The 15602-nt window shown below is 34.6% G+C and overlaps 2 protein-coding genes across 2 annotated transcripts in view; one reads left to right on the plus strand and one right to left on the minus strand.

Annotated features, from left to right (window-relative positions):
- The window catches only part of LOC133335782 (regulator of nonsense transcripts 1 homolog), a 240094-nt gene that overhangs the window by 27517 nt on the left and 196975 nt on the right, over positions 1–15602 (minus strand). The gene's annotated exons all lie outside the window — the stretch shown is intronic.
- Positions 10145–15602, plus strand: part of LOC133335779 (probable phospholipid-transporting ATPase IM) — a 68587-nt gene continuing 63129 nt past the window's right edge. The window contains exon 1 of the mRNA XM_061544079.1: positions 10145–10247. Coding sequence (XP_061400063.1) covers positions 10154–10247 — 94 coding nt within the window. The 5' untranslated portion in view covers positions 10145–10153. The remainder of the gene's footprint in view (positions 10248–15602) is intronic.

The raw sequence follows: 15602 nt of genomic DNA on the forward strand, positions 1-15602 counted from the left end.
TTTGTACTGGAATCGACGTCATACATCAAACCGAATCGAACACAAAAAATAAGACTGTCGCATAGCAGGACAAAATGCTAATGGCCGCAAATGAGAATTTTTCATAGACCATTGCAATTTATTAGCAGCGGTAGCAGCAACAGCAAATGACGTTGTAGCCGCTATTTTTGTGGCACTCCATGTACGAGTGTGTGTGTGGGTATATGTGTTAGAGTTATTTATTATTGCTACGAAGTACAAGCGATTTTAGCGTGCAGGAAAATGCTTTTACTTTCAGCAATAGGAAGGAAAACAACGAACAACAAAAATACCATTGTAGGCTACCGAAGAATTGACAAGCAAAGAAACAACAACAAGCTACTAATGTTCTGTCCCCATTAGTTGATGGTGGTAGTGGTCGGTTAGTTGGACATCGTTTTTGGTTTTGTTTTTTACTTTTCGTCAGTACAAATATGATTTGTGGGCGTTTATTTTGTTGTTGTTGGTGCCGTTCTTGTTCTTGCCCTGTTTCAATGGCAATAACAATGAACATGAACCTGAGAATTACTTTCAACTGAATATCAAATGAATTGAAAAGCAAATCGAATCGAAATGGAAAGGAACCACATTCTCAAGACTGTTACCCACTTGTATATATGTATGTAGTTGGAATGTCGTAACATACAAACATAATGTGTTTGAGTTTGAGTGAAATAATAATCGAGGGCATCTATCCTGGCGCTTGTTGTTGGTAACTAATTAGAGTGTGTGTGTAGAAGAGGTACAACAATTATTCTGCCGAAATTTTGTATGTGATCGAACTGTCTTCGGAAGGCGGGAAAACGAGTATATCGGTGTTATTTTTATATCCTCCACCATATTAAATTTTTCATTATGTTTGCAAAACTTCGAAATTCTCAGCGGAGAATTCTTTTTTCGTTCACATTGAAATTTTATGTTGATAGAGCCTTGCCGTATGTCATGATAGAGCTCCCAATATTTAAGATAGTAATGTAAAATGAAATACATCGGTCAACGTTTCTGTTGACCGATGTTCTGTATTCTGAAGATTTTTGAGATGATTTTCAATCGAATTGGTTGTGAATTCGATTGCACATTTTCTTGATAAAAATTGTCAATATGGTTCACTTTTTATGATATCCCCCATATAACGATACATTCAAAATTTCGACATTTTGGGCACGTTTTCAAAGGGAATGGGTTCTAATTTTATATTTTGGGTTCTCAGTGAGTGTCAAATATTTGTAGTAATAATTAAAAAAGCCGGTCGGTTTTTCCGACAGATATATACCCTCAGCCTATGGTTTGCGGAGGTCTTCCGATTTTATACAAGTTTATAGAATACTGACCCTTTGTGAGGGAGGTGCCAGAAGGAGTGTACCAATGGGTCACATCATCGGACTTGATCTAGACTTGGTAAATATAATAGCTTGTATAAATTTTGGTTCACATTGAACATTTTATTTGCCTGACATTGGATTTATAATTATTGAACATTTTGACCCTTTGTGGAGGAGGTACCAGAAGGTCCATGTACCAGATCTCGAATTTCTAACGATAATAGGTTGTACAAACCATGCGCATGATGTAATATATTTTTTTCCACAATTTTTTCCTATTTCGGATTTTCCTGGTAGCAATTTACCAAAGTATAGCCACAAAATATAAGTCCTCATGGTGTAGGGTTTACAAATTCGGCCGGCCGAACTTAACGACGGTATGTATAACATTAAGGTTCATTCAAATACCTTTGTTCTAGTTATTCACAGAACTCAATCCGGGATTATTTTCGTTGAAATAATTTCAACTTCATCTGTGTCAAACTCCATTCCTTATGCTAAGAATCGACAACCCAACAAATTCGTCCAAAATTCTTTCCCGAATGAAGTTATTATACAATGAGTCATATATTGTGAATTAAAAAAATTAGGTGGAGGATATTTTAATTCCATACTACACCAAAAAGAAATAAAATCAACAAAACCCTCATGTTTCCGAGCCACATACACAAATAAAGTTCCACGTTGCCCACTGCACAAACAACTTCTAAAAATTGAGATTTAATAGTAAAATACACAGTGACGATACAAACAAACTCACATGCATTATTAGTTGAGGTTATATTGAGTTAGGGGGTAACTAAACAATTAGAATTCCATTAGAACTGCGTGGATGGATGGATGGACGTTCCAAATGGACAATGCCAACAAAAACCAAAAAACATGAAAACTAATTAAGGTATATCGTGAAAAATCCTATGAAATGTGACGGAATATAAACAAAAACAAAAAATATTTTATTTCCGATGTTCGTAAAATTCTTTCATTTCTGTTTTATTTTTTTTTTGTTTTTAATGGATTTTTATCAAGATTTGGGATCTCGAATAAAATGTTTTTAAAAGGTTCTAACTATTAAATAACAGTGGTGAAATGAAAGTGATTGTGATTTTACGTAGGAACTTTAAATGAAGGTTAGTCCAAATATTTTGCATATTAGCGCTTGGTTTGAATTATTGAATCAGTACAACCACATTTCTTGGTTTGGGCTAATAAATCTCTGCTTAAAGTGCAATACATTAATAAATTAAAACTGATGAATAATGTGGCGTATAAGTGCTAACATCAATCATACGCACTCCAGTACCATTGATCATTTGTTAACTCTGGTCCACCTAATTGCTTCTGAATGATTCGATTTAAAATGCATTGATAGTTTTACTTAACGAACTGAGTCAATCCAACTGCATCCAGTTGACCTATTTTCTAAATACAAACATGGAGTTTGTTTCTGTTGTCTACATATACAGTTACTCTTTTAGCAATTCGTTTAATATGAAATTAGCTGAAAGTAGTTGTTATGAATTGTGTTCATTGAAAATTTATTTGTGTTTAAATTATAAGTACAGGTCGTATTCAGCACCCAGCACGACATGACATACTCCAATTGACATTAATCATAAGTTTCAATAAGTTTTGTGTGATTGAGCTAATGTATTATTTGTTGGAAAGATTTAATTTTGATAGGATAGGGCGATTAAGTGCGAATGAGAAACAAATACTTCCGCTATATATTGAGAGAAAGAGAAAGCCTTGTGAACGAATATATATTATTTCAATGAAAACTTTTGATGAGGATTATTATGACAAGATTGCTTCGGTGAACATTAATCTTTATAGATCGAAGAAACGATTTCATATAGCACTGTAAAAAATATGTGGTGTCTTATATTCTGACAAAGGAAATTCATGTTGCGGATGGGGGTTGGCAAACTATCACGAACTAATGTCCGGTTTTATACCAATATATCAACAAGGAACAGTTCTAATCGATTTTCGGTATGTAGAATGTCCAACTCATGATAGAAGGTATGAATATTTGTTCCGACTTAAGGACGGTTTTTATGTCCTCGGACTTATGTCCTAATGAGGATATATACACTTTGATACGTTAAAAATAGGCCTTCTCGAAATATTGCTTTTGGAGCCCATGTTTCTTTGGACCAAATCTGTTTCAGACAATTTGGAGTCGATTTACAAATGTCCGTCTGTTTGCCTGGACGTCTGGTGCGTACGATAACTCTCGAGTGGAGTAACCGATTTCAACCAAACTTTCCTCATCTTAATTGTTTTCAAACTTAGTTTAAAGTCGAAGACGTGGAAATTATGGAAACAATTTTATAATATCATGCGAACGGAATATTCAATTTTAACCAAACTTTGTACAAAGTATTATCTTTACCAATCCTAGACCAAGTCTGAAGATGAGATCCATTGGTCCACTCTTTCTGCTACCTCCCCCCCAAAAAAGGGTAAAAATGTTCAATATGTATACAAACAATATTGGGCGAATGGAATGTCCGATCTGAACGACCAACTATTATCTCTACCAAGCCTAGATCAAGTCCGAAAATGGGGCCCATTGGTCCAATCCTTATAAGACATCATAAATGGTCAAACTTTTCCGTATTCAATATGAACATGGTTCCGATTGGAACCATTCTTTACCAAACCTAGATCAAGGTCGAATATGGGACTAATTGGTTCACTCCTTCTGTTACCTCCCCCACAAAGGGTCAAATTTCATAGTGTATATGAATTCAATATCAGGCGAATGGAATGTTCGATTTGAACCAAACTTTGCACAACCTATTATCTTTACCTAGCCGAGATAAAATCCGAATGTGGAACCCGTCGGCCTCCTTCCCTGGTACCTCCCCCCACTACCAAATTTTCCACAAACTTTTATCTCTACCAAGCCTGGATCAAGTCCGAATATGGAGCCCATTGGTCCAACCCTTATAAGGTATCATAAATGGTCAAACTTTTCCGTATTCAATATCAGCCGAATGGAATGTCTGATTGGAACCAATCTTTACCAAGCCTAGATCACGGTCGAATATGGGACTAATTGGTTCACTCCTTCTGTTACCTCCCCCACAAAGGGTCAAATTTCTTAGTATATATGAATTCAATATCAGGCGAATGGAATGTTCGATTTGAACCAAACTTTGCACAACCTATTATCTTTACCTAGCCGAGATAAAATCCGAATGTGGAATCCGTCGGCCCTCTCCTCTGGTACCTCCCCCAAAAAATAGTCAATATTTTATATACTTGTAAATTTAATTTGAAGCGAATTCAATAACCGATTTGATCGACATAAAATTCGAAAAGTCTTTAATAAAAACTTAACCTTATATAAAGCGAATAATAAAACCAACTGACACTTTTTTATATGTGTATTTACATAAAGCACAAGGACCAGAGACAATTTATATGGCATCGGGGATATGATAATGTCATATTGGAACAGATCAATAGACCCTAAATATTCTCGAGAGACAGAGCCCCACTCCATACTATACAAACTCTACAGACTAAAACTGGAATAAATATCACAGACTATAAATTTCAAATGGTTATACAAATTACAAATACTATTTTTAAACCAAGAGGATTGTATTTTGAAAAGTCACAATGCTAAGACTCTCTAGTATTTGACAAATATCATAGTTTGGGTTATTTTTTCTGATGACATTTTCCCTTTGTTATCCTTTCCCTAAATAACTTCAAACAACAGTTTTCCGATAGAATCCTGACATTCGAATGACATGCTACATGACATGTGTGTCTGGTTTAAATGACAAACTAACGAAATAATTACTTTAAAAAACTGACAATAACAACAACCACAGCACAAAATTACATTGACCCTGTGACAATGTGAATGAGATGATAACCTAGACACTTTAATCACGAACGAGGGACAAATATTACAAATTTATGTTAGTATTTTTGAAAAATTTTCCACGAGTAAAAACAATTATAGTAAAGGCTGGTCAACGTGGCGTATAAATTATAATGATAGTAATACGCACCGGTGTACGACTAGAAGAAATGCAAATAGAAAACTATTTTTCTACAAAAAAATTGCAGTAGAAAAATCAAAATTGTGGAAATTATTCCAGCTTCTCTTCATAGTCATCTACTCTATATCAGGGTACAAAATTAAGCTATTTTAAATTCTAATTACAAATTTACATTTCCAAATTCTTCATTTATTTTACAATATACAAAAACAATTGTTGTGTATATTTATAAAAATTTAATGAAACAAGCCTTAATTACATACTGCATTTTTCTTATTTACCTCAAATTACCTCTATTATATTATAGGACAATACCTATAATCAATCCTATTTTTTATTAGAATTATATACATTTCAAATTGTTTGTTTGTTTTAATGATTCGTGGACTATTACAATAATATACATGGTTAGTATTGTGGCGTATACGTAACAATACTATTAATACGCACCCGGGTACTTATGCATCTATGTATATGCCTAAAATCTTATTGAAATGCTTTAAGAATTTCTTCTACTTCTGTAGATATGTTTTTAACTGCAGTTAATTTATTTAGCAGCTAACAATTTTTTAGGCACCTTTTAAGAAACCCAACAAAATATACTGTTGGCTAAAATACTTGTGAACGCTTTCATTTATATTTCTGTTGTATTTATTTATACGATTATTTTCGTATTTATTCGAATGGCTGAACATTAACATTGTATTTACATTTCTACTTAGATGTTTTATTATTATTATTATTATATTCTTGTTCATTGTTGTTATTATTTACGAGTATTTACGTGACATTTCCTCATCCACGAATAAAGTTTGTTTTGTTGTGCTCGTGTAATAAGCGGCAGTGACAGAGTAGCAAGAACCTACTTAAAGAAGTGAATTAAAGCACATACAATTCTCCAATAGTTCTTGTGGTTAATTAAATGCACGATTCATAATTATAAGAGGGCCGGAGAAATGTTAAACTATGTATTTAAAATTGATAACAATTATGTATCATATTTGTTTTCGGTTCTTTAATAGAGTTCAAATATTAAGAAACCAGAATTCCCATCAACGAAATTTTATATTTCTAATCGTCACCTTGTTTAAAACATATTTAAAATGTTCGATTTTAAATTCTTTATACACTAGGGCCCCGAAAAACTGAACAAATTTGATTTACATATGTGTTTGCTTTATTTAAGTTGCGATCTTATTTTTAGATCCTTAGCCTTATTACTAATGAAATTATATATACACTTTGCTACTGTAAACATGTGCCTCATCGACATATTGGTATAGACTATTTGGACTCGATTTACAATTATTTGTCCGTCTGTCTGTCTGGCCGTCTGGTGCGGACGATAACTCTCGAAGGGAGTAACTGATTTTATCCAAACTTTGCGCATCGTAACATTTCTTCCAAACTTACTTCATTTTAGAAGATGGGGAATATATGTCCACTCCTTCTGGTACCTCTCCAACCAAACGAACAACATTGTGCTAAAATTTATTATTATAATATCATGCGAACGGAATATCCGATTTGAACCAAACTTTGAAAACCCATTTTCTTTACCATACCTAAAATAAGTCAGAAGAATGTTTAAAATATTTAAAAATATCTGGCGAATGGAATGTCCGAGTTGAAGATGAGAACCATAGCTCCACTCCTTCTGATACCTCCCCTACAAATGGTCAACATTTTTAATATTTAAAAATTCATTATCAGGCGAATGATTTGCATCAAACTTTGCACAACTTACTATCTTTACCAAAACTAGATTAAGTCCGAAGATGGGACCCATATAAATGCCAAAACATTTATAAAATGAATATTGGTAAAAGGAATGTCCGATTTGAATCAAACTTTGCACAACTTATTATCTTTACCAACAGTAGGTCAAGTCAAAATATGGGACTATTTGGTCTACATCTTCTGATATCTCCCACACAAGGGTCAATATTTTATAAACTTGTAAAGTTGATTTGACGCGAATTGAATCGGCGATTTGATCAACATTAAATCCGAAACCTCTTTGATTAAAACATATGTCTTATATAAAGCGAATTATAACATATGTGTGTAATTACGAAGACCTTCGAAAACCATAGGCTGAAGGTATTTTTTTTTTATTTTGACATGTTTCGATTGAGAAAGGTCGGGCCCATCCTACAAATATTAAGGAGCGAAAGATGTCGGCCGAATAGAATTTTTTATTCAATTTTGACGATGCATTGAAGATAGTGCTTGTCGATCTACTATTTATGGTTCATAAGTGGGCTGACAGGAATATTATGATGCTCTGAGTTTGTTTATTTTCAAAATGTTGATCCTTAGTGGAGGCGATTTCATCATTTAAATCAAGGACGTTTCGATGAGTATAAATCTCAATAAATAAAAAATTTAAAGCACCGTTGCCGAAATTTGGTTGGAAAATTCATACTGGACATTCCTTTTATATTTTTGGACCTATATTCCAATTGTCTACATGAATTGTTTACCTTTAAGAACCCGGAATGTCAAATTACATCCATCTCGGTTAGAAAATGTAGCTAAAATTTAAACAAGTAAAAACTGTTTTAGTTTGGTCGGGCCAAACTTTTGAACCCTCCAGCATAAGGTGGACATACAAGGCCATTAAAATCAGCCTAGACATTTATATGGTGGACTAGGTCCATCAGGTTCAGCTTACAAAAAATGACTAGTGAACTTCTTCAGAGGTCTACAGACATTCAATTAAGAAAACTGGCTTATGTGCATGACCATGACTAGTGAGCATTGTGAGAGATCTATGTGGAAACATTGTCTTCTATTGAAAACGTTTTGCGAAGAATGCCGAATTACAGTCATTTTGAAGTGATAAAAAAGGCATCTAGGAGTACCAAAGTACCTATAAAGAGGCAGAACAGCAATATACGGGCTATTACTTTATATATGTACTTGTATTTATAATTTTAGGTTGGAATTGGGGGGAAGCGTATTTGAAATCCTTAAAATACAGATAATTAGCAGTGCCGTTATATGGGGGCTTTACCAAAATTTTTTATTTATCAGTTTTTGGTAAGAAGATTTGTCTACTGAGATCCCACAGTTGCTCAAATTAGAGTCAACTCGGTGGAAAAAAAACATTCCAAAAATATGGATTGATGGGGTCACCTTTGGCGGTACCATTATATGGAGACTTTACCAAAACGTGGAAAAGTCTCCATTGCAGAAAAGTATGAGATTGACACGTTTGTCTACAAAAGACCAGCAGAAAGGTTTTTGTATACCGAACATCTGTAGATTTAGAAGACCTTTTCTGCTTGAGTCTCTACAAAATATCTGAGTGTCTTCTATTTATACATGTGAAGGTCTACAAACTCCAGAAGTTATTAAAACATTTAAAAAAAGTATTTCATACCTTTTGACTTGTTAATTTTGCTAAAGGGGATATAACTTATTCGGCGGTGTCCTTACCTGATGTAACGATGATCCGGTTTCTCGATTGGTTTACGGAACACATATTTGCCTAGTTCTCGTTTTTCCTTCTCGACCTTCTTTTGTCTACTTTTTATTTTCCTTTCAAGTTTATCTTATTCCTAGTGATATTTTATTTTGCTATTAATTCCAATTTATTCAGAAATGATCTTCGTAGTGTTTGAATTTTGAATTCGCACTTGTTATATTTAATAATTATGTCATGGTATATTTCACATTGACACCACTGTGTCCCTAGTTCAAGGTTATTGATTGTTTGATTTTTTTTAATTTAAATAAACAAATATTTAATGAACCCTTACATAATGACATGTTTAATTAGGCTCTGGGAAATTACAAAGCTGCAAATTTCATCATGATGGGCGGTCATAACGACAAACAAGACATCTGTGTTGAGGTTAATTTTTTTCACATGGAGTACATTATCACGACAGTGAGCAACCACCTACAATCTGGCGATACTGCCTACGACACACGGTCGGTCGGTAGGTCTGTCGGTCGGAAGACAATGACTTCCATTGATTTTTTTGGGATTTGTTTTTTTAGTTCTCAAAGAGCCTCGCCCTTCCCTCCCCAAACTATTTCTTTATTTGTTGTAAAGCTCACACAATCTGTTCACAATGAAAAATATTCACATTTAAATATTTAATAATTATTGAACATATTTAATTTGACCCTTCTCCGAAGCGAAGGGACCACCTCATTTGAATGGCATTGAAAACAATACAAATTTTGAAATAAATAAAAATTCTCTGATTTTCTTTCGTTGCAGGCCATCAGTTAACGGCAAACGCCCGCCACATGGAGTATCATTTGGAATCGAGTTATCTTGATGGGACTCCAATAAAGATTTCATTGAAACGTAGACGTGAGCCACCGCTTAAACCCAGACCACCGGGAAATATAACAATAACAACAACAACGAAGCCACCGACTAACCAATCGAAGTGACAACTTAATTATTGCCAGTCCAAAACGAAACCAAAGCTGATAATTCAAAACGACGACAAATTAATAAAGAAGTGCTAAAATCTACAATTTCTAGAAGAAATCAAAAAAAAAAATCACAAAAGTGCACTTAAAAAAAAACAAGCAACAACAACAACTATATTCCCTTCGCTAACAAAATTATTAACGTGGCTGTTATATTTTGTTTATTATTGATAAGACCCTGTTAATTGTTAAGTGTTAACTTCATATCTCGTTAATAGTTATTAAGTCAACAAGCCTTCTAAGCCGTATTGCCTTAGACATACTTCCCCCTCCTCCGCCCCTCTACTTTTTTTGGATTAACGTTTTTCGTTTTCTACGCTCATCTTTATGTTGGCGGAATTACTTACCTGGATTAAGACCACCTTCAACCCCAAACCGAAAAGCAGAATGGGAACAAAGACACAACCCCAGATGCACAATGGTAAGTGGGTGATCCTATGTAATGTTAATATTGACCATATGACCTGCCTAAGGTATAGTAGATCTTGATCGTATAATATTTGTATGTATTTATGTATATAAGTGTGTAAAATTGTTGTCATATCCATTTCAACTAGAGTTAATGAAGACCACGTTTTATACATAATTTAGTATTGAAAAAAATATACAAAACCTCACAGAATATAATAGACCTGTGTTATATATAGGGTTATAAGGGTGTTCTAGCAGCATGTCTTTTAGAACATATTTTATGTTTACATGACCTATTGAAGGTTCTATACTATGTTAAAGGTCTTCTTCTGCGGTTTCCTACCTTTAAGAATGTCTATATTTGAACAGGATATAGAAGGACTTCTGACAACAGGAGACCCGTAGAATCCCTTGTCTGTAGGCAATATATAGAAGACCATAAGGGACTTTTGGTATTAAGCATGATAAACAACAGCATAAGGCAAAAATAATTCCCAAAATGGACCTGTCTGCCTCAGAGGTTGATAAATTCGGCCAGGATAATTAAAGACCGTTCTTTTATGCGGCTAAAACCTTTAAAATACCGAAAATGTGTCAGGACCTTTATATGATGTCCAATATACCCGAACACGGAAAGTCAATTTATATCCTCCTCTGGCGGGGAATGCCGCTAAGACCTTCAAATACTTCAAATATTGCGGAATCTTTATGGAAATATTGTTTTTATGCTCTAATAACCCAGAATTCCTAATTACAGATCTTCTTCTAGAAACTTAAAAAAACCCAAAAACTGTAGGTTTTTACCCACCATGAACCCGGAATGCCAAATTAAAGTCACTTTATTTAGAAGGCTCATTTCCAGGACTTCAATATACTTCAAATGGTGCGGAACCTTCATATGGGGGCTAGTTAAAAAAATTAATACTAAATTACCACTTTCTGCGAAAATATTCTACACCCTATATTAACCCGGAATTCCAAATTACAGACATTTCAGGTAGAATTTACGGTTAAGTTGTTTAAAATATGTTTCATGACCCTTTTAGTGTTTTTGTCGAATATATTCGACATTTAAAATTACTCTATTTCTTTGCGATTATAGGTTATCCCATGTACCGTTGCAATTGATGTTTTTATTTTTGCTGAAAGACAGACAAAACTGTCCGAGGGTTAAAATAAAAATTGTCTTTTTTCTAAATTTTTTTTTTTGGCACTGAAAGGGTTAAAATATTTCAAATGGTGCGGAGCTTCTATATGGGGGCTATGACAAAACAAAACTTGTCCAATAACCGGGAATACCAAAATACTTCCTCTTCTTTTGGAAGTTGCAATTTACTTAAAAATGACGAACATGGGGCAGTATCGTTATATGGGCGCTACATAAAAACATGTCCCGATCATTTTCAATTATAAAATCCTAATAGCCACATTTAAAAGAGCCAAATATAAAATGTTGTGACCTATATCGTTACAGAGAATTTTTTTTTATAGAAGTCTACTGTACATGTATAATGCCTTCCGACCATAGGAGTTCTGTGAAGAGTTTCCTCTCTATAGGAAGCGCAAAAAAAACTCGCGACGATAGGTGTTCTGTGGAAGGTCTGCTGTACAAGTCTCTTCTGAGGACCTGTAGAAAGTCGTCTTAATATTGAAAATCTCCGGAAGGTTATAAGGGTTTCACTCTATAGAAAGTCCAAATAACGTCTCCTGCGAAAAGAGTTCTCTGTAAGATCTTCTGTACTTGTATAATGCCTTCTCTCTCAGTGGAAGGACGTCTTCTGACCATAGAAGTTCTGTGGAAGGTCTTCTGCAACGATATTAGGCATTCTAAGGGAAAATCTCAGGAAGGATCTCCTGTCTACAGATTATAGAATACCTATAAGAGAAGATCTTTGTTTAAGGCTGTAGAATGTATTCGGAGTACTGAAGATCTTTAGAAGTTCTTATGTCTATAAAATACCTACACAACACGTATAAGGCCATTTGAAGGACTTATGTCTATAAAAAGCCCGTCAAGGTCTCGTGTTCAATAAAAAACCATAGAATATAATCTCTCTATTAAAGACCTACAAAAAGTCTGCGGTAAGCCTTCTGGTCATAGAAGACCTGTTGAAGATATTCTATTACTATAAGACTTGTAGAAATACTTTTTGTTCACATATGACCTGTTCTTTGGCTTCAGGTTCTTCAGTCCGGGGATTTATTTACACATTATCATTGACAAATCAATAACAATAAAAAATATGTTAATAAAAATAGACCAATTAATGACATTTATGTGGAAAATAAATTTATTATTTTTTCCATTTATAATAAAATAATGTCCACACCAGAAATTAAAATTTGCATTTGAATATGGGCCTTGATTGGAGAATTTTTCCCATATACGAGTACAGACGCAGACTAGAAAAAACAAAAAAACAAAACAATTATTTTCTATTTAAAATCAAAGTAAACCACAATAACAACAACAGAATAAACGATATAATAACCGGTATATTATATAATTGTTTGAGATAAACCACAAAAAAAGCCTAAAACCATAACCGGTCTCAACGATTCGCTTCTGCTGCTGCTGTTACCTCTACTGTTGTAAATAGAGCAAATCAGTCACAAGAAAATCTGGCCCACAGAATAATGATAATAATAATTAAACATCAACAGCAACAACAACAACATCAACAATAATACACATCATTAAGTGCCATTTGTTTGTGGGGGCTTGAAACTAAAATCTGAGGTAACATCGAACTAAAATCAAACCCCTCCCCTTGTACACGTGTGTCTGTCTGTGTGTGATTTCCAATACGCGATTTTGTATGGAAAAAAATCGAAATGACAAATTCAATCAATATTTAAACTATTAAAGTAAATAACAGCAATAATAACAGGAAATGTTGGGTATGTAGCTGTGTAGCTATATATGTGTGGTGTGCGGACGTTTGTATGTAAGCCAAAATGGTGACAACAGCAACAACATTAGCCATAGCGTTTATAGTTTTTGTTGTATTTGAATTTGATATTTGAAAACATATTTGCAAATTGCTGACAAATATGTTTACATTTGTCATTCGAAGAAAATAATGATAGGGTTGTTGGACAGGTTCGTGCAGGCCTTTGGTATTAAGGGCCTCTATAACTTTAACACGGATTTGCAATTTGTTATGTGTAAGCATGTAAATAAACTAAATAAAAAAAAAAAACAAAAAATTAAAATATAATAAAAATAATTTTTTTAATATAACCCAAGTTTGCAAAATGCGGCTAACACTTTCTAATTGACGAATACGGCGTGGGGCCGTTACCTATATTGCAATTGTTCTGTTTTCTACAAAGGTAACAGGATATAAAATTAAAGCCCTTCAGATGAGTAGGACATTCAAAATACCTAAAATTCGTTAGTACCCTTATATAGAACCTACGATCACAAAATGGATCCAGGAGAATTATTATCCTCTGCTAAAACGATGTGCCAAATTGTGGATAGGGAATTACCATTTAGAAAATTCGCCTAGGACTTTTAACGTACCAAAAATGGTGGGTGGACACTTATAAGTATTTTGAAAAGAAAGGATAAAGATCAAGAAAATCGTCAGCGGGAGCAAATCGAGATGTACAAGATTTAGAACGAATTCCGGAAATTTTACCAACGATTAGAACACCAAACCGAAAGCTTTGATGCAGGCACATCCTTCTGTAGGGATGAAGATGAAAACCTGGTGAAAGACGTGTTGAGGGCCTGGAAGGTGTATTTTGCAGAAGATACCCCATAACCCATAAGAGATGACGGTATAGAATGTATACCACCTAGCCAAGATGAGGTCAGAATAACAACCAATAGGCTGAAGAATAATAAAGCAGCAGGAGCCGAAATATTCAAGACCGGTGGTCAGGAGCATGCACCAGCTGATTTGGCTAGAGGAATCCATGTCCAATGATTGGAACCTCAGAATCCTTTGTCCCGTGCATAAAAAAGAGATAAGACGATATGTTCCCACTATAGAGAAATTAGTCTCCTTCCATTGCATATAAAGGGTTTATCCAGCGTGCCGTGTGGACGACTTAAGCCGATGATCAATTATATTATTGGGTCGTATTAATGCGGCTTCAGACCTGGCAAATCCACTATAGACCAGATTTTCACACTGCGATAAATCCTGGAAAAGGCACACGGAAAATACATCGATACATTGCACCTTTTCGTCGACTACAAAGGCGCATTCTCAAGAGTGTTTAAAGTCATGTCGGCATTCCTGCGAAATTAATACGGTTATGCAGGATAACTTTAACTGGCACAATGTCAACATTTGAAGTCAGAAGCCTTCAAGACCGAACGAGGATTTAGACAAGATGACAGTTTATCGTGTGATCTTTTTAACATCCTGCTGGAAAAGGGCATATGAGAGGCAAAGGTGAACACAAATGACACTATGTACACAAAACAGCATATGTTACTCGCCTACGCCGACGACATCGACGTAATGGGTCGATCATTGCAAGCGGTAACAGCCGCCACCTTTGAATGAATTGAGAAGGAGTTGGCCAAAGTGGGGCTGGCAGTAAATGGTGAGAAGACCAAGCTGAAGCGCAAGACGTCCAGTAGACACGGATCATCTGTGGAACTTGAAAACTACAACTTCGAGGTAGCCAACGATTTTATATACCTCAATACCGCCGTAAATATAACTGACATTAGTTGTACCTGTACATATAGAATTTTTGTCAAAACCTGGACATGTAGTGAAAATTCTCTGCAAAGATTTTGATCATCGTCCTGGAGCCTGTAATTGCAAATTACAGCCACTTCTTTTGAAAAAAGTTGTTAAAATCACAAAAATACGGTTTGTAGGGACTATAACTAAAAGTGGACCATTACATACCAAAACATCATAGGGGTATGAGGAATGCACTTGTATAGTTTAAAACTTTCTTTGAGATGGTGTTGTGGAATTTTGCGAGCTCAATCGTGATTTCAGCAGACAGACAGACTGCAGAATTTAATATATACTCGACCTTCTTGTGCAGGTTATAAAAATTGATTAATGAGTTTTCAGAGGAAAATCGTGTTCCACAATACATCCCTAGATTTCTGGTAAATTCAGCCATGGCAATTTTTTTATTTTCTTTGTTGTTTAAACTATGTTAATGTGTCTGTCTACACAATTACGCATTTATTGCAAAAAAGATAAACCCTCACATTTTGTTTATAGTTATTTATTTTGCTGTACTCTAGTCGTAGAAGTCGAAGCTGCAGCCGCAACGCTAACACCCAACATTATTCCCCAGGTTGTTCCGAAGCAATTAGTGTTACCAGCCATGGGAATTTACTGACGTATTTAAATGCGGTCAATTACTTAACTACCAT

Source organism: Musca vetustissima, unplaced genomic scaffold (genome assembly GCF_032173495.1).
Source record: "Musca vetustissima isolate MV318-11 ecotype Yass unplaced genomic scaffold, APGP_CSIRO_Mvet_v1 utg896, whole genome shotgun sequence".
NCBI lineage: Eukaryota > Metazoa > Arthropoda > Insecta > Diptera > Muscidae > Musca > Musca vetustissima.